General features: G+C 39.5%; 1 protein-coding gene across 1 annotated transcript; it reads left to right on the top strand.

The window, feature by feature from the left end:
* The first annotated feature begins 4,292 nt into the window (after nt 1-4,292).
* On the top strand, nt 4,293-21,411 carry LOC122671470 (guanosine deaminase-like). The gene is made up of 5 exons (XM_043868700.1): nt 4,293-4,448; nt 5,516-5,575; nt 17,667-17,857; nt 20,984-21,088; nt 21,195-21,411. Exons 1-5 carry the CDS (start codon nt 4,433-4,435, stop codon nt 21,381-21,383), a joined length of 561 nt encoding a protein of 186 aa, XP_043724635.1. The 5' UTR covers nt 4,293-4,432; the 3' UTR covers nt 21,384-21,411.
* The last annotated feature ends 498 nt before the right edge of the window (nt 21,412-21,909 follow it).

Here is a 21,909-nt window from a genome sequence, read left to right as displayed (position 1 = left end):
GGGGTGGTATGTGAAAATTTTCCAAAACTAAATTATCAAACAATTAGATTGTACAGGATGTGAATGTTAAACTAAAAGATTAAGTTTCAGAATTCAGTGTGCATTATGGTAATGAAAGGAAAATGTTATGGGTTGGAAAAAGGCTTAGGTTAAAAAATAAGAAGGGTTCTGGAGACGAGTTTAAGGTGAGAATAACAAGAAATATAGGGAAAAGAAAGTAGGGATGCAAGAAACTTCAAGAGATCTATTATTCAAGGTGGATCTTTGAAGTGAAACTCTTCAAGGCTGCACAAGGGAGATCTTACTCTTTTAGGCAAAGAAAACTCTTCAAGGTTTCTTTAAAACTCTTCTAGGCTCTCATAAGATGCAATTAGACAACTTGAAATTTCATTAAAAATAACATCAATGAAATGCCTTACGTTCAAGGGAGTTCGAGTAGCCTTTATATAAGCTACTTGAATGATGTTAAAAGACTAAAAAACTCTCCCCCATTACATTGAGAGTTGTTGCCTAATTAACTCAAGTTGTAGTCCCCAGACAAACTTAGCAAATAACAAGAAAAACAAAAACTAATTTTAGACTTTTGTTGAAGTCTCCAAAACTAGAACAACTTTCTATGCTTTGATGCAAGCTCCTAGGAGGTGAGAGGAGAATCAAAGGGTCTTCTTAGCTGACCAAGAGAAGGGAGCCTTCAAGCTTGGAGAAGAGCATGAGTCACTCCTAAAGACTCCAACAGAATTTTCGAACAATGGAGCTTGGGCCAGCTTTCTTGGTGCTATTTGATGACCTGGTCCATAATGTAGTTGGTGCTTGATTATACCTTGGTCCAGGGCCAAGTAAGCTTAATGGGCTTGGACTTTGATGTGGGCTGATCTCCTTAAAGGCTTGTGAGTATAGGCTGGATGCACTTGGGCTGCATCCATTATGGATCTCCTTCAATACCCTTCCCCTCTAGTAGCATCATTAGCTCCACGAAAATCCCTCTCTTCTTCTTTCATCAGCCTTCTTTTGTTCAACAAAATCGTTGAATCTGTCTCTCCTCCCAAGTTCCTGTCAATGTCTCCCAGTCGAGAGATTAATTAATGGTAGTAAAAGTTCCTTCCCGTAAGGTGAATCTCTTCGGTCCTGATTATTTGAACTTGATTGGATTCAAGGAATTGTGAATGTCGTCATTTTTTTTCTTTTTTGATAAGGAATGTCATCATTAACTTTCACCCGGTATCTTCGAAGTTCTAAAATATCCTGCTTCCCAACTCAATCAGAGGGTAATATCCTGTGAAATAAGAGATTATCTTTTCACAATGGTTGAAGGAAAACTTGATCCATTAATGACTACCTTCCCAAAACAATTAATGTTTTCTTTTTCCTATTGTATCGTGGATATTGAGTCCTAATACGTGAAACTTTATGGCATTCATACTAAAAAAATAAACTCTTTCCTTCTGGAAATATAGGTTCCTTTTGCTTCAATGTAACTTTTTCCTTTCGGAAATATAGTTTCATTACTTACCGAAGAAAAGGACATATATGTTCATTATGATCATGGTTTTAGTGCACGGTATCGGAATGGGTATCAAATATAAAACCGATACGATATTGATACGGTATCATCCTGGATCGACTGTATCAAATAAAATTACCCCTAAATCTCCTTAAAAAATGAGTTTTCTGATCATTTTACCTCTTGTTTGTACCGTGCCACCGATACGGTATCGGCACAGTGTCGATATCAATGACTAGCAAAACCGATACGTATCGCCAGATACAACCGATACTTAGAACCATGATTATGATTAAATGTAAAATTGATCGCAGTAAACCCTAAATAATATAGAGCTGTGGAGTGTGCACTTTGGTGTTTTTTAACTTTAAAATAATCTTTTTGAAATATATATATATACTGAAAATGCCTCCCCATAGTAGCAATAAACATGTCTCTAATTAATTATACTATGTAGCATCAGTTTTCACATATTAGATTTGCTTGTTCCACGAGTACCCCCAAAAAATAAAAGTATTTTCTTACACACTAGTTATTAGTGACAACACATGTTAATATAGTGTGCATATATTAAGATACTAAAAGATAGTGATTACACGTAAGAGATTATAATAATACCACGTTAATTAGGATTGAGTGCTATCTTCTATGGATGTTGCATGGATTTTTCTTGTAAAGAGTGTCATGTGATTGTGAAATTATTCATATATTCAAGTACCCTCCTTGGTATGCATTGTCGTAATGTATTCTAGGTCAATAATGCATTTCAAGAAATCATATAAAATATTTAAATACACCCACTATTTATTTAATGTAATATTTATCATCCTATCTTTCTCAATCTCAACACACTCTTAAGATCTCAACTCTAAACCGTGGCTAAAGAGAATGAACTATACAACTATATTTCAAAAACATTTGTAATCGTATAATGGACTTTTTGAAATTCAGGTACGTTTGATATGAATTCTTGAAATGCATTATTGACCTAAAATTCATACCAAACACAACAAAAATTATCCAATATAATGTAGAAAGCAAGTAGTTTTTGGAGGAAAGTACATAATTGAAAAGGCCCTACAGACAAATCGTTTAAGCATGGAACATGAAGATTGGATGGTGAGGTGCAAGGCATCAATTGTCTTCTAGCTAGTTAGGACGTGGTATATCTGTCCTTATTAGGAAGCTTTGTCCAATATTCAGAATTTACTTTAAACCTTTTTAATATGGAAAAAGTTACCAAATGAAGATTATGAAGAAATAATATCTGTCCTTATGGGCCTAAGGTTACCTCATTCTAGATAATAAAAGAAATCTTCTAGATAAAAACAAAACTTTGTCATCATTTATCATTGGTAAAATTTACTGATCATCGATCATTGTAGTTACCGTAAATCGATTAATTCGTTATTTTTCATCGAAATCACTAGGACACAACTCGGGAAGAAGCACCAGAATGTACAACTCCCTTAGAGCCGATCTGAGTAAGCTCATAATAGAGTATACCCTAACTCTGGGAACTAGGGGACCATCCTTCGTTTGTGGTCGACATTAGGCCTGAAAAAAGGATCTCAAATAGCCTATCTTTTGTAATTAGGGGTTTTATTCGCTCGTCCACTCTTCTAGTTCAAATAGTTCAAGGGGTGAAATGACCTCATGATTGGATTATTGGGTCATCATTAGTCTCATATTCTTATTGATGAAGTTGAAACTAAACTATCATCCTCTATGAAGGAAATCATCATTCACCATGAATGACGGGAAATTTGGTTAAAAAAACATGGATGGTCATACCCCATAATCTCTCCCCAATTGTTAGGTGGAGTGCCCAAAAAAAATTCAAAAAATTCTTGGCATACCTAACATAATTGTATCTTTCCTTTTTAAACAATAAAAAACATTATAACACGCAACAGCCATTGATTAATGGTGATTTAACCACAAATTAAACAAAAAGATTACTGGGGATTCGCCTGCATGTCGGCCTTTCCGCGTGGTTGTGAGTTGTGGGTGACACAAGCAAGTGTCTGTTCACTGGTGTCCCTTGCATTTCTCCCTCTTTATCAGGGTTTTGTTAAGCATAAAATCGGGCTGAAGCCGATTCCGATACTCCCTCAATCCGGCTCGGATGAATCCTGTATGAAAAATGGCCCATATATCTGGATTATGAGTAGGGGTGTAAATGAATAGTCGAAATCCGTCTCCGTATTCATGTCCGTATTCGTTTAATACTATCCGAATCCGTCCGAAAGTTAAACAGATGCGAATATGGATAAGTTATAGCTATCCGAAAAACTATATTTACATGTAAATGGATAAAATATTCGATCCGTATCCGTGTCCGTATCCATTTAGCACTATTCGAATCCGTCCGATAGCTAATCAGATGCGGATGCGGATATAGCACTATCCAAGACGAATCCGATCCGTTTACAGCCCTAATTATGAGGCCGATATAGGTCGACGAATCGGCGGAGAATGGATCCGGCTCCGGAATCCATGTTTTCAAAACCTTGCTCGCTTTATATCTCTCGGTCGAATCCGTCGGTTTCAAGTAAATTAAATGGAGTGTTCTTTCATAATCACACGCTTTTAAAAGCAAAAGGACAAATGGACAAGTGGAGAACGAGAGACCAAAACGGAAACAACACCCCTTTCTTGACTCTTGGTTATGTTGGGGTCTTTCTTTCTTTGTTATTCTCCATACACAACAACACCCCCCCCCCCCCCCCTAACTCTCTCCAGGGGTTCTGGATCTCGTCTCTTCTCTTTGTGTTTGTATAAATATAAAGGGATACTGGTTGTAATCTGTGGACCAGTTTTCTCTCGCTTCGATTGAATTTCTTCTCTTTTATCTCTTCTTCGTCTTTTCTACCCAATTCGGCATCTATTTGTAATTTGTAATCCAATCCGTTCTTCTTGGTCGCCGGCATGGAAGAAGCTAAAGGTAAGGCCCTCCACCCCTGTTTCCCTCCAACTCCTCTCTTTCTGCTCTCTGGTTTCTGTTTTTTCCGTTCTTGATCTGTGGCATTTTTCTGAACATTTTCTGTCATTCTCTTGCCTTATTGGCTATCATCATTCATTTCACAGTGGTTGGGTCTACGACTCTGCGAATCAATCGTAGTTAATTAATTCGTGATCTATTCTCTTTCTATGTTGTGCTTCTCTGTTTTATTCCAACTGAAGAGTTTAAATTTTGTGTGTGGTTGGAATTCTCAGTTCGAACTTTTCGTCTTTTATGTGGATCATGGTGCTATTGCTTTTCTTCTTCTAAGTCTTCTATTTTCTCATTTCCAGTTGTCTATCTGTGGGTTACGTCCAGTTCCATTATTTTTGGGGTTTTTAGTGTAAATTCTCATTTGGGTCCTCCCCCCCACCTCTCTCCTAATCTCAATTTTCGGGTATATATAGGATTGCAGTGGAAGGTTTTACCTATACTGTGTTTTGAGTTTTCAATAGATTATTCTGATTCCAAGTTGATTCCCATTCCTCGCATTGCTATTGTGTACGACGCTGATAACATGTGGGCCATAATGTTTGATTCGGAATTGGGATTATTCGTCTGAATTATGGTGTTTGTAGGACTATAATTATCTCAGACTTTATATATTCGTAAGAATTAGACTACGTATACGTGTTGCTGATTTCTTTGTATCCGTTTTATTTTGTTTTTTTTAATTTATACGTTCATTATTATATTTGCAAGTTGCCTAGCCATTGTTTGTGTGTGTGATTCCCAGTTGGTTTGTCAGATTGTTTGGATGTCAGCATTCATTTTCTTTTCAATATACATGTTCGTAGCACTAACATGAGTTGGAATCTTCAAATGTTTATTAATTTATCTCTTTTCAGAGTTGTTAATTCCCTTTCTTTGTTTCACTTATATCCTAGTTTGTTACTGAAGGGAATAGAGTCCAAGTATAGTTTGATGATGTTCTTATAACGATTTATCGGAAAACAAAGTTCCAGCCTATCGATTTACTTACACTTCTCTTACTTGTTCTTTTTCTCCAGTGGTGGAAACTAAGGATGGAACCATTTCTGTAGCTTCTGCATTTGCTGGTCACCAGGAAGGTTAGTGCGTCTATATTTTAGCCTTATTATGTCATTAAGAGTTGTAACTTCTATTTTCTTTCTCAAAGTACTTAGTAGACATTATCAAAGGCCCAAAATCCCCTTAAGAAGACATAAAAGGGCTTAAAATGCTATACAAAGGCCCCATGAAATTAATATGCCATATGCTCCTATGCAAAGAAAAGAATAATCAGTTACTGATTTTGGATTGATGCAAATTACTTAATTATAGTAGAAGGATTTTTTTTTCTGAATCCTCGTAGGTTGTCTAGGATTTCTTTTTGCACCACTCACAGGTTGTCCTCCCCCCTTCCCCTTAAATTCTTAGAAATTTAATACACCTGTTGATAGAGTAAATGACAGGCCGATGGCTGCAGCCTAAAGCTCCTCCCCCCAAAATAATGATTAAAAAAAAGCTTGTGTTGAAGAAAGAGGTTGTCAATATAATTTGCACTTACGCACCCCAAGTAGGATTGGATGAAAGTAGTAAGTTATAATTTTGGAAACACATGGATAATTTAGTGCAAGGTTTTAGTCAAGGAGAAAAGATTATTATAGGGGGTTGATTTGAATGGACGTGTGGGGAGAGATTGTTGAGGCTATGAAGGCGTACATGGAGGCTATGTTATCGAAGAGAGGAATGAGGAGGGGATCTAAGTTTTATATTTTAATGTAGCTTATGATTTATCGATTGTGAACATTTTTTTCGAAAAAACGAGGAGCATTTAGTTACCTACAAAAGTGGGCTATCAGCCAAATAGATTCTTCCTAACAAGAAGGTCTAACAGATTTGGAAGGACTATAATGTTATACATGGGGAGAGTCTAACCACTCAACGTAGATTGGTGGTCCTGGATATGTACCTTATTAAATAGAATGGTAATATTGAGGAGCCTACATGCCCTAAGATAAGGTAGTGGAGCTTAAAAGGAGGTTCCTTGAGTTAATTTACTGATAAAGTAGTCAAACAAGGAAAGTGAGACTCTGAGGGAGACAATGATATAATGAGGAACGAGATGACATCTTGTATTAAGAAGGTGGCTAAAAAGGTTCTAGAGGAATTGAAAGGACAAAGTGATGCAGCAAGGGCTCTCGGTTGGGCCAAGGCAGGGCTGTATCTGCCCAATATTCGGGGTTTATTCAAACCCATATCGAGTAGCACAATGCCAGCCCACTTTGCCACATCGTCCAGCAGCATTAAAGTGGATTTAGTTCTAGAATTGAAGTAGTATACTGATCAGTTATTTAAGGAGATATTTTCTGTTCTATTTCCTATTATATCGAGCAGTTTATTTCCAGAACATTATGAGGTGATTGAGCCAGCCTGTCAACAGATAAGTGGGCCCCACAGCCAGCTAGTGAATGCAAATTGAAGACTCAATTGCCAATACAAAGAGGACTCCTACAGCTGTTTTAGATAGGTTTTTAATTAAGATGTTATTCAGTTATTTGATGTAATTAGAGTAGAGATCATTTAGGAATATTTTCTTTATTGCAGCAAAGACAAGAGGAGGTATCTACCCAGATTTGGTGGGCCCATGACAGCTTGCATGGAGTACTTTGAATCCAAGAAGGTTGCTGCCTTGCGTTTGGCTTTAGAAGTTTATTGTTTTAGTTATTTACTGGATTAGTAATGGGAGTTTTATTGGGACTTTTATTTTGAGATATTCCTAGAAGAACTTTGGATGTAATCGGTTGGATTTATAAATAAAGGAATAGGCTGATAACCAGCCAAGTCGAGTTTGAGAAGAAAAAAAAAGAGTTTTGGTTTTTAAACCATGCTATATGCTGTGAGATGCAGTAGGGAAGGTTGAGATGCCTGTACCTGTGAGTGGGTGAGAGACCCAGGAGAGAGTGGGATACTCGATCCATTTCTGTTATTCTTCTCAATTTTCTATTTTCTTCTTTGTTTCTATTTCAATCGATTTCATTGTGTGATCTGCTACAAGTTCATCAATTGTTGCCCAGTTTTTGAAGACCAAATTGGCATTAAACTTCGTTTAAGAAGATCCTACCTGGGGTTAGGTACTTAGTGATCCAGCTCCACATTAAAAAGGCATGCCCCTAGGGAGACTTGGTGGTGAGATGATGAGGTTCAAGCAGCCATTAAGACTGAGAAAGCTAGTTTTAAGACATGGCAAAAGAATAGGAGGTAGAGGATCTAAAAGGGTATAAATTTGCTAAGAATGAAGCTAAGTAAATTGTGGGGTACAAAAGGACGAAGAAATATGATCATCTTTATAACAATCTAAACACAAAAGAAAGGGGAAAAATGATCTATAAGATAGCTAAACTGAGAGAAAGGAAGAGTAAAGATTTTGACCATGTTAGATGTATTAAAATGAAGATGGTAGAGTACTAAATGAAGTTATTTCGAGTAATAGTGTCATAGAAGACGACATTACCCATCGAGACACCATTTGTTGTAGATATATACGCAAAATTAGGGTGTCTGAAGTAAAAGAAGCTTTAAAAAAGATGAAAGTAGGCAAGGCACTGGCCCAGATGGGGTCACGATAAGTGTGAAAAAGCTTAGGAATCTATGGTTGTTAAAAGAGAGATGTAGAGAATGCTTGAATGAATTAATCGATCATTCAGGCCCTGTTTATGTAAAGAACAGAATTACAACTGAAAATAGAAACTTAATTCAGTCGTAGTCCTACTAGGAATTCCTAATACAACTAGGAATCCCAAACTAGGACTCGACTGGGGAAAAACAATAAAAGGCATAAAAAATAAAGAAAAAGAAACATAAATAAAGTGGGACTAACCACCCTAACTCGACTAGGACTAATCCTAGTAAGCTAGGACAGGTAGGACCAATCCTAGTGGAACTAGGGACCGCTTACCCCAATTGGGTAAGCGATGGCACCTATTTCAACACTCCCCTCAAGTTGGAGCAAAGATGTCGATCATGCCCAACTTGACTAAATTGGGATGAAACAATTTTCCAGGACAATCCTTGGTGAAGATATCGCAAGTTGATCCATGAGATGTCACAAAAGGAATACAAATCAGCCCATCTTCTAACTTCTCTTTGATGAAATGCCTATCCACCTCAACATGCTTGGTACGATCATGCTGTACGAGATTGTGTGCTATACTCGATTGCGACCTTGTTGTCACAAGACAACATCATAGGAAGACGAATAGGAACACCAAGATCTTGTAACAACCCTTTAAGCAAGAGTAACTCACAAATACCCTGTGCCATAGCTCGAAACTCAGCTTCGGCACTAGAACGGGCAACAACATTTTGCTTCTTGCTATGCTACATGACAAGATTTCCACCTACAAAGGAGCAATACCCAGAAATAGACTTGCGATCTGCAGAACCAGCCCAATTAGAATCAGTGTATGCTTCTATCCATAGATGACCATGCGTAGACAAAAGAATTCCTTTTCTAGGAGCTGACTTCAAATAGTGTAAGATACGAAGAACAACCTCCATATGAGAAGAATAGGGATCATGCATAAATTGACTTACAGTACTCACGGCGACAACAATGTCAGGACGAGTGTGTGAGAGATAAACCAACTTCCCTACAAGTCTTTGGTACTGGCCTTTATCAACAGGCTCCCCTTCTTTCTCCTTGAGTCGAACAGTAGGGTCCATTGGAGTATTTGAAGGATGGCAGCCTAGCAACCCGGTTTTAGCTAATAAGTCTAGGACATACTTCCTCTGGGAGAGAAAAATGCCTTTAGAAGATCTGGCCACTTCAATCCCAAGAAAGTATCGTAATTTTCCTAGATCTTTAATCTCAAATTCTTGTCCAAGGAAGGTCTTCAATTGTTTGATCTCATCACCATCATTACCAGTAACTAATATATCAACGACGTAGACTATAAGAACAGCGAGTTTTTCACCAGTCCTCTTTATAAAGAGTGTGTGATCAGCATTACTCTGCTTATAGCCCATAGAAATCATAGCTTTGTGGAACCGGCCAAACCATGCTCGAGGTGACTGCTTCAGCCCATAAAGTGTACGCTTCAGTTTACACACTTTTCCTTGGTTTCTTCCACAAGAGAACCCTGGTGGGACGTCCATATACACCTCCTCATCCAGTGCTCCATTTAGGAAGGCATTTTTTACATCTAGCTGCTGCAAATCCCATCCAAGGTTGACTGCACAAGATAATAACACACGAACAGTATTCAACTTTGCAACAGGTGCAAAAGTTTCCTGGTAATCAATGCCGGATGTCTGAGTAAATCCCTTGGCCACGAGCCGTGCCTTATACCTATCCACAGTGCCATCAACCTTCTGTTTCACCACAAACACCCATTTGCATCCAACGATTTTCTTCCCAGGTGGAAGAACCACAAGCTTCCATGTGTTATTTTTCTTCAAGGCCTCCATTTCTTCCATCATAGTTGCCTTCTACTTTCTGTCTGATAGAGCTTCCTGCCAATGGTTAGGAATACGAATAGAAGAAAGAGAGGAAACAAAAGCATGAAAGGATGGGGAAAGTGAGTTATAAGAAACAACATGAGATATGGGCTGCTGAGTGCAAGCCCTGACACCTTTGCGAAGAGCAATAGGTAATTCAGGAGAAGGAATATTACCAGGTGGAGAGGCAGGTTCTGGATCCGGGTTCGGCAATTGGATGGGTACTGGAGCAACAGTTGATTGAACCTGCTTATGTTTCCTTCCATAGGTCTTCACAGTACGGTCATCAATCCTCCTCTGAAATTCACTAATAGTCCTCTGGATAGGAGTCTGGATTGGGGTAGGTTGTACCTCTTGAATAGAGATAGTCTCCCCTTGTATAGGAACCTCTCCCCCTGAGTCAGGGGAAGTACTGGGGACAGGCCGAACTGGTTCAGACTCGTGGTAAACAGACTGAAGTGGAGGTGGAGAGTCAATAGTCAGCACATCTTTACTAACACTCTCCCCCTGAAGAGGTGGGGACACATAATATGAAACATGTTCATGAAAAACAACATCCATGCTAACAAAAGTCCGGCGGGAAGGAGGGTAATAACACTTGTACCCCTTCTGGGTAGCAGAGTAACCTAAGAAAACGCAGCGGAGACTACTTGGGTCAAGTTTACCAGGGGACCTTGTATCCCTGGCATAATAAACGCAGCCAAACACCTTAGGTGGGACTATAAAGGAAGAAGAGCCAAGTAATAGCTCAATAGGGGCCTTGGAAAGAAGAACCCGACTGGGCAGCCTATTAATTAAATAGGCTGCAGTAAGAACTGCATCTCCCCAATAAAGGGAAGGGACATTGCGAGCAAACATAAGAGCTCTAGCCACCTCCAAGAGGTGCTGATTTTTCCTCTCAGCCACACCATTTTGGGCTGGAGTGTCAACACAGCTGGTCTGATGGAGGATTCCATGGGCAGTAAGGTATTTTTGGAACTGACCTTCCGTATACTCTTTTCCATTGTCACTCCTCAAAATTTTAAGAGTGGCAGTAAATTGGGTCTTAATTAATTGATGAAAGTGCTGAAAGCAAGAAAAAACTTTATTTTTTGTGTGCATAAGGTATACCCAAGTGAACCTAGAATAACAGTCAATGAAAGTGACATACCACCGATGGCCAGTCAGGGTAGCTTTCCTACTAGGCCCCCATACATCAGTATGAACAGTATGAAATAAGGAAGAGGATTTCTTATTAGATATAGGATAAGTTGAACGTGTCTGTTTAGCCAAGACACAAGGTTCACAAAAAAAATTTTCCTTATTACAATCCTTAACTAATGTTGGAAATAAATTTGATAAAGTTCCTAAAGGGGGGATGGCCTAGTCTAGAGTGCCATTTATGTATTTCAGAAGAGAAAGATGCCGAAGGTAAAGACTGAGTAGGTGTAGGATCTCCATCAAGCAGGTACAATCCGCCATGCACTTTACCCGATCCAATCGTCTTCCCCGAGTCCAGCTCCTGAAAAACACAGTGAGTTGGAAAAAAAGTCACTTTACAACTTAGGGATTTAGTGATACTGCTAATGAAAAGAAGGGTAGTTGTAAATTTGGGAATATGCAACACAGATGACAGGGTAAGGGAAGGAGAATAACCAAAGGATCCTTTCCCTGAGATGGAGGAGAGGGACCCATCAGCAATTTTGACTTTATCCTTACCAGAAGTAGGAGAATATGTATCAAAAAGGCTAGAAGAACCTATCATGTGATCAGTGGCACCGGAGTCTATGATCCATGGAGTGGATACTACCCATGCACAATGACCAGCAAAAGAAATACCTGTATGGGCAAAGAAGGAACCTGAATTGGCAGCAGACGTAGTAGAAGCAGCGGATGTGTTCAACATACGACGGAGAGCCTGGAGTTCTTCCTGGGAGAAACCGATGTCAGCAGTAGGAGTTGGGGCTACACTTTTAGTGTGATTGGTTTTGCTTTTAGGCTTAGCACGTCCTCGTTTGGCCTCAAAATCAGCAGGCTTACCATGTAATTTCCAACACTGAGCGTTCATGTGATATGGTTTGTGACAATGCTCACATTTCACTGGCTCTTTAGTAGTGGTAGCACCAACACTGTCAAAAGAAGTAATGGGAGTGGAGGCAGCAGTCAGTAATGCTGATCTCTCAACTTTGGGAGTAATCATCATGGCAGCCCTTCTTGTCTCTTCACTGTGAACATAAGAAAAAGTTTCCTCTGAAGTGGGGAAAGGAATCCGACCAAGGACTTGTACCCGGATAGGATCATAATCATCATTGAGGCCAGCCAGGAAATCATAGACCCGAAACTTAACAACATAGGAATGATAGGCAGTGATGTCAGTAGTAGTAGTAGGTGAAAACCTAGCATAGTGATCCAATTGCTGCCATAAACACTTGAGGGCAGCATAGTATTTAGTGATAGACAGCTCCTGCTGAGTGGTATGTTGGAGTGTCTTCCTGATGTCATACACCTGAGCATCATTACCTGAACGGCCATAAGTTCCCTTAACAGCAGTCCAGATCTAGGTAGTAGTGTCAAGGAGTAGATATTGACTGGAGAGGTCAGTGGTCATAGAATTCGTAATAAAGGACATCACCATAGCATCATTGGCAGCCCATTTAGTACGGGCAGCACCTTCTTCAGTAGGCTGTGTGGTGGTGCCAGTAAGATGGCCAGTGAATCCCCTACCAGCCACAGTCAAGGAGATAGATCTGGCCCAGATGAGTTAATTTGATCCCTCAGGTTTAATAGCTGCAGCATAAGGGAGAAATTCTGTCCGCGGCTGAGAATCAACTTCAGAGTTGGCCGTGGTTACATCTGAGTCCCCCATATTGCAGACAAAACAGTATAAAAACTGAAAGATGAGTCCCTTCTGTAGCAACAAGAACCCGCAGTAAATAAAAAATCGATAGGTAGGGTTTTGAGGAAACCCTAAAAGAGAAGTCGATTGAGATTCAGGGGTCTTCAAGTCGTAAAAAAAATTGCAGAATCTGTCTTCAAAGTTGATGCAGATCTATGCAACAAAACTGCCCACGCAGAGAGGAGAAATAAACCAGATCGAGAAGCAGCAGGCCTTGAATATTTGTTCAAAAAAAACCTGGAGAGTGATATGGATATATGCCTCAATGGTAGGAAGAGAAACAGAGACAGCAGCTGTCCAGAAAAAACTGCAGTGTTGGATCCCAAGAAAACCAGCCTATAATTGTAAGAGAATCTGATCTTCAATAAGGGAGAACTCCAAAAAAATTTTGCAGAAGTGTGGGCAGCAGCTATCGATCAAAGAACTTCTTAAATCATCAATTGTTGAGGTGAAAAATTAGGGCAGCATCTACAAATCACCTCATTAGATCTGCCCTAAGTGGAGAAAACACCAGAAAAAGTGAAGAGAGTTGAGTGGGGGGGGGGGGGAAGATGGAGATCAAGTGATAATGGAAGGAGGGGGGTGGCTAGGAACCAGGCTAGATCTGAGGGACTAGCTCTGATGCCATGTTAAAAGAGAGATGTAGAGAATGCTTGAATGAATTAATCGATCATTCAGGCCCTGTTTATATAAAGAACAGAATTACAACTGAAAATAGAAACTTAACTCAGTCCTAGTCCTACTAGGAATTCCTAATACAACTAGGAATCCCAAACTAGGACTCGGCTGGGGAAAAACAATAAAAGGAATAAAAAATAAAGAAAAAGAAACATAAATAAAGTGGGACTAACCACCCTAACTCGACTAGGACTAATCCTAGTAAGCTAGGATAGGTAGGACCAATCCTAGTGGAACTAGGACTGCTTACCCCAATCGGGTAAGCAGTAAGCAGCCTATTTCAACAATGGTTTATCAGGTAACCAAGCTATTTAATAAGATTATGAGCACAAAGAAAATGTCAGATGAATGGAGGAGAAGCATTGTGGTCCTGATTTACAAAAATAAAGGTGATATCTATAGCTGTTGTAACTATAGAGGCATAAAATTAATGAGTCATGTGATGAAGTTATGGGAGAGGGTTATTGTGTTATTGAAATCCACCTAAGAAAGGAAACTACTATTTCGAAGAACCAATTTGATTTTATTCCAGGAAGATCCATGATTGAAGCTATTTTTCGTACTTAGGAGGCTCATGGAAAGATATAGAGAGGGAAAGAAATATCTCTATATGGTCTTTATAGACCTAGAAAATCCCACGACAGAGTCCCTTGGGAAATCTGGCATGTACTAGAGAAGACAAGGGTCTCAAGTAAATATGTGGACATAATTAAAGATATGTATGATGGTGTGGTGATAAGCGTAAGAATTGTTGGGGTAAGTTAGTAAAATTCCCAATTTCAATGGGGTTACATTAAGGATTAGCCTTAAGCCCTTATTTTTTTGTGCTTATCATGGATGATTTAACCAAAGACATACAAAATGAAGTTCCTTGGTATATACTTTTTGCTGATGATATTGTTTTGGTGGATGAGATAAAGCAAGAATTAACGTCAAGTTGGAGTTATGGAGATCAGCTTTGGAATCAAAAGGTTTTAAGATAAGTAGAACAAAGACGGAGTATATGGTGTGTAACTTTAGTTAAATTAGGACAGTTAATGAGGTGGTGTATATTGATGAGAGGGAGATTCCACAAAGTATCATGTTAGGTATCTGGGCTTAGTCGTAAATAAAGAAGACGCTATAGAGGAGGATGTTGCTTAGAGAATTAAAATAGGATGGATGAAGTGGAAATCCAGAGTGTTGTGTTATTGGCGTATTTCTTTAAAGTTTAAAGGATTTTTTTTTAGAATTGTTATAAGGCTGGCTATAATGTATGGTGCAGAATGTTGGGCAGTTAAGAAATGTCATACAGATAAACTAAGTGTAGTGGAGATGAGAATGTTGAGATGGATGTGTGGCAAAACTGTGGAGGATAAAGTTAGGAATGACCATATTAGAGCTGAGTTGGAGGTAGCTCCAATACATGATAAGCTACGAGAAAGTCGTTTGAGGTGGAAGGTCTTGTTCAACAGAGGCCTTGGAATGCTCCAGTCCAGAGAAGTGATTTGATTCAGATGGAAGGATCTAAAATAGCTAGGGGCAAGCCTAAATTAACCATAGAAGAAGTGGTGAGGAAAGACATGCATAGTTTAGGCCTTGTTTCATGTATGACTTCGAATAGAGCTGATTGGAGAGCAATGATCCATGTACCCAACCCCATTTAGTTGGGATAAAGCTATGTTGTTGTTCTTACAAAACTTGATCTTAACAATCATGACCTGTGAAGAAGAAGAAGGAAGAATAAGAGAAGAGAGAGAGAGAGCGAGAGATACGATAGGAGAAAAGGGGAGAGTATCCTAGAGCAACGATGGGATTTAGAAAAAATAGTATAGGATGGCAGAACTTGAATTATATCAAAAAAGTCAAAGGGGTGGCAATTCATAATTAAACAGAATGTTAGAGGATTACTAAGCTAGACAAATGAGAAGAGGACACAAAGGGTAAGGGTTTGGCTCAGCAACGAAGATGCCAACAGAGATATCAAAATTGAAAATAGAAAACTTTATGTTAGTTAATTGTAAAAAGGAAGTTCAGGGCCCACTTTGTACTTTTTTTTTTTTTTAAATAGAAATTTTATTGAAAATATAAAAGAGGCAAACAAGCCTATGACAGAATACTGGCAAAGAAAGCTAAAGCTTAACAAGAGGGAACTCAATCCTAAACCATATTGGCGAGGGCTTCAAGCTACTCGCTACCTGAGAGAAAAAATAAAACAAGGCTACGGGGGATCTGCGAGGCGCACTGAGGGGTTCCTTGTCCTATTTGATCGTCGGGGGATCTCAGCATATACACCAAGCCGATCAAAAGCCACACGAGCCAAAAGAGCCTCCTCCTCTGGTGAAAAGGGAGATGAATTCTCCTTTTCAACCAGAGGTTTTTCTACTGCCGTGTCCACCGCTTTAACACCAGGCTTTGCCTTCTTTTGACGTCGAGTTCTACCAATAACTGGAGTTGCCATACGGCAACCCACACGACCACCTCGAGGGGCATTCCTACGGCCATCACGATTTTTCGACCCAACACCTGAGTCCACCCACCTTGCATTTCCTCTTGATCAAATTGGTCATAATCCGACCCACCCACATCTGACCCAGATGCACAAGCAGAACCCATACCCATATTTAGGCCCGAATCCACTCCATCCGACCCACCTACGTGAGGGTTCAATCTGCCAGAAATACGAACATTATCCCTAACCATAACAGCCTCCATCGTATGAGGCTGATTAGGAATTTGAGATTGAATCAGATTCCTACCATTCTCGACTCCACCGTCCACTGTCCTCCCCACAATAGATGTTAAGTGAGGCTCAATAGGAGATTTAGATAACTCCAAAATCTTTCCACCTAACTCATTCCCAACAGAAACGCCCCTTTCCACATTTAACTCCACGATCAAAGGAAGCCCAGCTCCATTATGTCCAGCTGGCAGGAGGGGAAACTCTTGGCACATTATAGTGGTCACCACGTTCTCTTGCACATCACCTTCAACCGTCCCTCTAACCATTGTTTCTGGTTCAGTCTCCGAATCCGCTGCCTGATCCGAACCCGGATCCGATTCATAATTCCCTTCTATACCAGCCTGGTGGTCAATGCAAGGGTGGAGAACCACCTCTAACGTGCCCCCAGCTTCCTTATTTTTACTCATAAATCCACCATATTCGTTGGATTTATCTCTCACCACAATATCTCCATCCAATAAGATAATAGAGTCTTGGTGCGCCCCATTCCCCTCACTTAACTTATTTGTTTCATCCAAACTTGGAAAGTCAGGTGTAGTATCTTCCTTTTGGTTGTAGTTTCCTTCTATGTCACGATTCTCAAGAGAAGTGTATTCATGGGATGCCTCTTTCCTTTTACGGCGACGTCGGCTCGGCCATCATCTCCCTCACCGGGAGGAATGTTGTTACAGTCATCTCCACTGACTCTACCTTCATCATCACGTTTAGCGCGGCACTTATCTGATGGATGACCAACCTTTCTGCATATGCCACACCAACCAAGTTCATCTTCAAACACAATGTTCTGCTGGAACCAAAAAGGTTCATGTGTTGTCGGGTGCAAGTGTTCCACTTGAATTTCTCGTATTCTGTCGGGCCCACTTTGTACTTGGAACACTGAAAACTTTGAAACACAAATTCCAAATAAGTTCCAAAAGAAAGTCAAGAAAACCAAACTAGCCTACTACCAAACATAGACCCAAAGTCTAAAAATTATACGAGTATCATTGTTGGCCCAATCTAGTTCAGTCACCCTTTATAGTTTTTATCAATCTTTGAACTCACGTGGGTTCCATGGCCTAGTCAAGCTTCCTTATGTGTCTACCTCATGCTAACATGTCAGATCAGAATTCAGGATGTATTCCTCATCAACTGTTGCTTTGCTTTTTTCTATTTTAAATAATAAAGTAGATTGAATAGTTATGATGGGCCCCATAACAGAAAACAAAGTAAGATTATAACCACAGAAATTTGAACATCCTGGGTTGACATTTGGTCATGTCTTTTTGGCAAGAGCCATGCAGTTGTTTCATTGTCTTCCAGTCTTCCAGACAGTATCTTATGTTTCTTCTTCTTGACTAGTGTTATGGAAAGTAAGAGTGCACATATTGTTGTCTTGTTGGTACATGTGATTACATTTGTTCTTTTCTTTGTTGCACTTAACCAGCTGTGCAGGACAGAGACCACAAATTTCTAACAAGTGCAGTTGAAGAAGCATATAATGGGGTAGATTGTGGAGATGGAGGTCCTTTTGGTGCTGTTGTTGTTCGGAATGATGAAATTGTTGTGAGCTGTCACAACATGGTCTTGAAGCACACAGACCCAACTGCCCATGCAGAGGTGACTGCCGTAAGAGAGGTTAGATCAAATATAATTTTCTGTTCAAATGTCATTTGGGATGCATCTAATTAGAGTTACTCAGGTGACTATGATACCATGTAAGGGTAATGTACCAAGGGCATAATAGTGTTTCTTGTTCATAGGGCCTACCATTTGATAAGTACTGGCAAGAAGATCTCAAACATATAAACATGGTCAGGTTACTTAATAAAGTATATATAGTGGATGGCTAAAAAATTGGTTGAGTGTCAGTGGTTGGAGAGATGTGGGCGGGTGTTTGGTTATGTACCTGCGATTTACTTACCCTGCTTCTTTCATTATTGATTTCCTTCTTCACTGCTTCTCAAGTTTGTATGGGGAATTACACCAGAATCTTGATTAGGTTTGCATAGTGTAGTTGCACGTGTATGCATGCATGTTTCCAACTCAATCATGTACTCTATAATTCATGATCTATGCTTAGTTGTATTACTTCGACCATTTTGGCTTTTGTGCTTATTGTTTTCTTCTTCTGCTTCTTTTTCTTTACACTTTTTTTTTTTTTTTTTTTTTTTTGGGGTGGGGGGTGGGGGGTGGGGGGAACATGGTGAGGGTGAAGGTTGGAGTCTATGAAGGATTAGAGGGAGACAAGCAAACCTTTCCCCCTTTCTGCTTTCATTGAGAATTACTGCCTACCTTTGGAGCGGTGTGTTTACTTTCTTAACCTTCTTGTGCTGAAATGAGGAATCTAAGGTGGGATTTCTGATGTCACAATAGAACAGGAACTTGGAGATATTGACTTCTTAAACTCTGAAACCTTTGTTTGTTGGGATTGCCTTGGACTGCATGTTCCTCCCATTAGGGGTATACTTGTCCAGTAGCATCTCGGATTCCATTGGAGTGATTCCACAGAAAGCTGGCCATGCTGGAAGATTGATGCTTCCTCTGATGGTCTACTTGACCTCAGCTTTCCATACACGTAATGTCTCTTTGGAAGATGTGAGCCTTGGTTTGTAGTAAACAAACTTTTAAAAGCTCTGATCATCAGGGTTTAAGTCGAAATTTCGAGATTGTGCTGGTTTTAGAGTCTCCAGAATTAGATCCAAGGATTATTTAATTTGTTTCAAATTAAGAAATCTAGAGAAATAACTGAAAGGATGGAGTACAAACAGGTAAGAGTTTGAAGATGTTAACTGACGAGAAAAAGTAGAAGAAAAACCAGAACTTATCAGAAGTCCAGAGATAGGTGTTTCTGGTGGAACACCGTCATTAGCAATGGGGATATAGTATTTTGAGAGCTTTAGGAAAATGAAAATGGGAAAAAGAGGTCCAAGGAAGAAAATCAGGAGACAGGAGAAAATTTCTTTCATAGATATAGGAGTAGAAGTAGGTCTTTGAATGAGAGGTAAATTCAAAGAAGCTAAGAGCCACAACATAGCCATAAGGTTTGGGTTTGAGATATCTGATTAGGGTTGCAGTTTCAATCTGAGAAATTTGAACTTTTTTTTTATTTTTTTATTTTTTAAATAAAAAATTTATTGAAGATTCACAAAGGGGCAAACAAGCCTAAAGACAGACTAAAGGCAAAGAAAGCTAAAGCTTAAAAAGGGGACTCAGTCCTAAAACATATTGGCGAGGGCAACAAGCCACTCGCTCATCCAAGAGAAATAATAAAATAAGGCTACGGGAGATCTGTGAGGCACACCGAGGGGGTCCTTATCCTATTCGATCGTCAGTTGATCTCAGCATATAAACCAGGCCGATCAAGAGCCACACGGGCCAAAAGAGCCTCCTCCTCTGGCGTAAAGGGAGATGGAATTTTTTGGACTATTGATCTGATTTAACATTACAAAAAGTTTCGTGTTTGATCAGCATGAAGTGGAGTGTGGATTTAGGACTGGTTCATTGGAAAAATAGGCTGGGAAAGAATGGTTGGAACAGTGGTGGATAGATATATATAAATTTTGACCATAACTGGTAGTCTGGTAGGCAGAAATAAATGAGGCTGGATAGGGGATTGGATCAAACACTTGTGACTGTGGTGGTGTCACAATCCAGCGAATTGAAAATAATAAAAAAAAAATACAGGGTAAATATTATTTAAATATGTCAAAGGTTTCTTGAGTGGCCTCAGGCTCTTTTGCTAGAGTTTTAAGTCAATGTCCTTTTATCTACTGATCATTGTGGACCTTTTGCTAGTTGCAACCATTGAAGACTAACCAAGCGCTAAGTGAAACACTTAACCGTATGTTACAGTATCAGTTCCTTTGGCACCAAAATCTTTGAGCCTAACCAACCAATAACAAAAGGGAAAACACATCTCTTTGTTTTTCTTTGTTACTTCTTCCCTGTAGCATTCCTAATTCCAGTCTTTATTCCCTGAACCACATACAGCCCCCTTTCTTTTCAGGTGGAGTTTTGCTAGCCTGATGCTCACCTTTCAAGGGAATGGCAGTCTATTCCTGACATCTCACTTGGGATGGCCCCGCATAAACAGCAGAGTAAAACAGATCAGGAAAAAACATAAAAAGGAGAATCCAAGTAAACCTTTAGTCTGTCAGCCCACTCCCAATACCGTAAGGGTAGCATTTTGTTTTCCTCTCTTCTTTTTTTGAGGGTTGTGGCTAGGGATCATTAAATTTGTATTTATGTTTATTCCCATAAAAGTGGTGGCATACATCTGCTACTTCTTTTTTTTTTTTGGGGGGGGGGGGGGGGGGGGGGAGATTGGTTGGCAGGGAAGCATTAAGTTTGGATTTTTTGTTTACGTTAAGTACGAATACATATGCGAGAATCAGCTGAGCCATTGTTATCCTACTGTTAGTGAGGTCATTTTATCGCACCCATTCCCCTCCCCCTCCCCAAAAAAAAATTCTCACATAGAATCAAAAGTGAGTACTAGGGTGTAGATTTCCCCATACTGCTGCATGCTCAAGCTTGTGGAAGTTTCATGATATAATGAAAATTTTACCTCAATTACCATGTGGGTGTCGAGCATAACCTTAATTTATCCTTATTTGTCTGGCCATGTAAGAAGCTTGAAAAATTGCATTGCTTTGATCGTGAAAAATTTCCCTATACATCTATTATCGTGGAAATTGCATCGATGTTTCATTTCTACTTGTGTATGGTTCTCATCTTAGACATTATTCATCCTTTGTTTAGGCATGTAAAAAACTCAACAAAATTGAGCTCTCAGATTGTGAAATATATGCCTCGTGTGAGCCTTGTCCAATGTGCTTTGGAGCTATCCACCTTTCACGAATCAAGGTCTGGTTTTTTCTTCTTTCTCCCTTCCATGTGATCCAGTCTTTACAGGTGCATGTTTGGGTTGCTACACGAATTGTGTGCTTAATGTCTGGCGCTTATTTTGCAGAGGTTGGTTTATGGTGCCAAGGCCGAAGCAGCTATTGCCATTGGTTTCGATGATTTCATTGCAGATGCACTAAGGGGTACCGGGTTCTACCAGAAGGCCCACTTGGAGATAAAGCAAGCTGATGGTAATGGTGCCATTATCGCAGAACAAGTCTTTGAGAAGACAAAGGAGAAATTTCGGATGTACTGATTTCTCTCATATCACATAACAGGATTATCAGAGATGAACACCAATTTGTTTTGGGTTTTTAATAATTTTTTACCCTTTTGACTTGCTAGTTATCTAATTCAAAGATTGTGAAACACTGGGACTGTGATTACATCTGTTATCTAAATTCAATTGAATCTGATGATTGTTTCATATGAATCTTCAAATTCAAATCCTTATCCTATAATATTAGATTACTTTGATGACCTATAAATATCAATAATAATAGCAATAAATTCCATTTTCCTTCTTTTTTTAAAGATAACACTCATCCCTTCATCTCCTTCACGAAATAATGTACAGACCATCTGTCACACTTTCCATACTGGTGGACTTGGGTTTCAGGAACCAAGGATGCATAAGCGCCATGCTAGTTTGACATTTATTTCGTGATCTTGATTCGACTCTGGCGAGATTTATGAAATCGGTGTATTTTCCTACGAGAATTTCTATATCGTTAGACCAAGGATCTCAACCATCATGGGTGTGGTGCAATATCCTAGGAGGG

Source organism: Telopea speciosissima, chromosome 8, assembly GCF_018873765.1.
Source record: "Telopea speciosissima isolate NSW1024214 ecotype Mountain lineage chromosome 8, Tspe_v1, whole genome shotgun sequence".
Taxonomy (NCBI): Eukaryota; Viridiplantae; Streptophyta; class Magnoliopsida; order Proteales; family Proteaceae; genus Telopea; species Telopea speciosissima.
The sequence above is the reverse complement of the archived record's forward strand: the minus strand, read 5'-3'. Positions and strand labels throughout refer to the sequence as shown.

Bases quoted from the DNA above. Each gene is read 5' to 3' on its own strand.
- LOC122671470 (XM_043868700.1), top strand. The intron at 17,858-20,983 runs GTTAGATCAAAT...TCCTTTGTTTAG, and splicing joins AGGTGACTGCCGTAAGAGAG to GCATGTAAAAAACTCAACAA. The intron at 21,089-21,194 runs GTCTGGTTTTTT...CTTATTTTGCAG, and splicing joins TCCACCTTTCACGAATCAAG to AGGTTGGTTTATGGTGCCAA.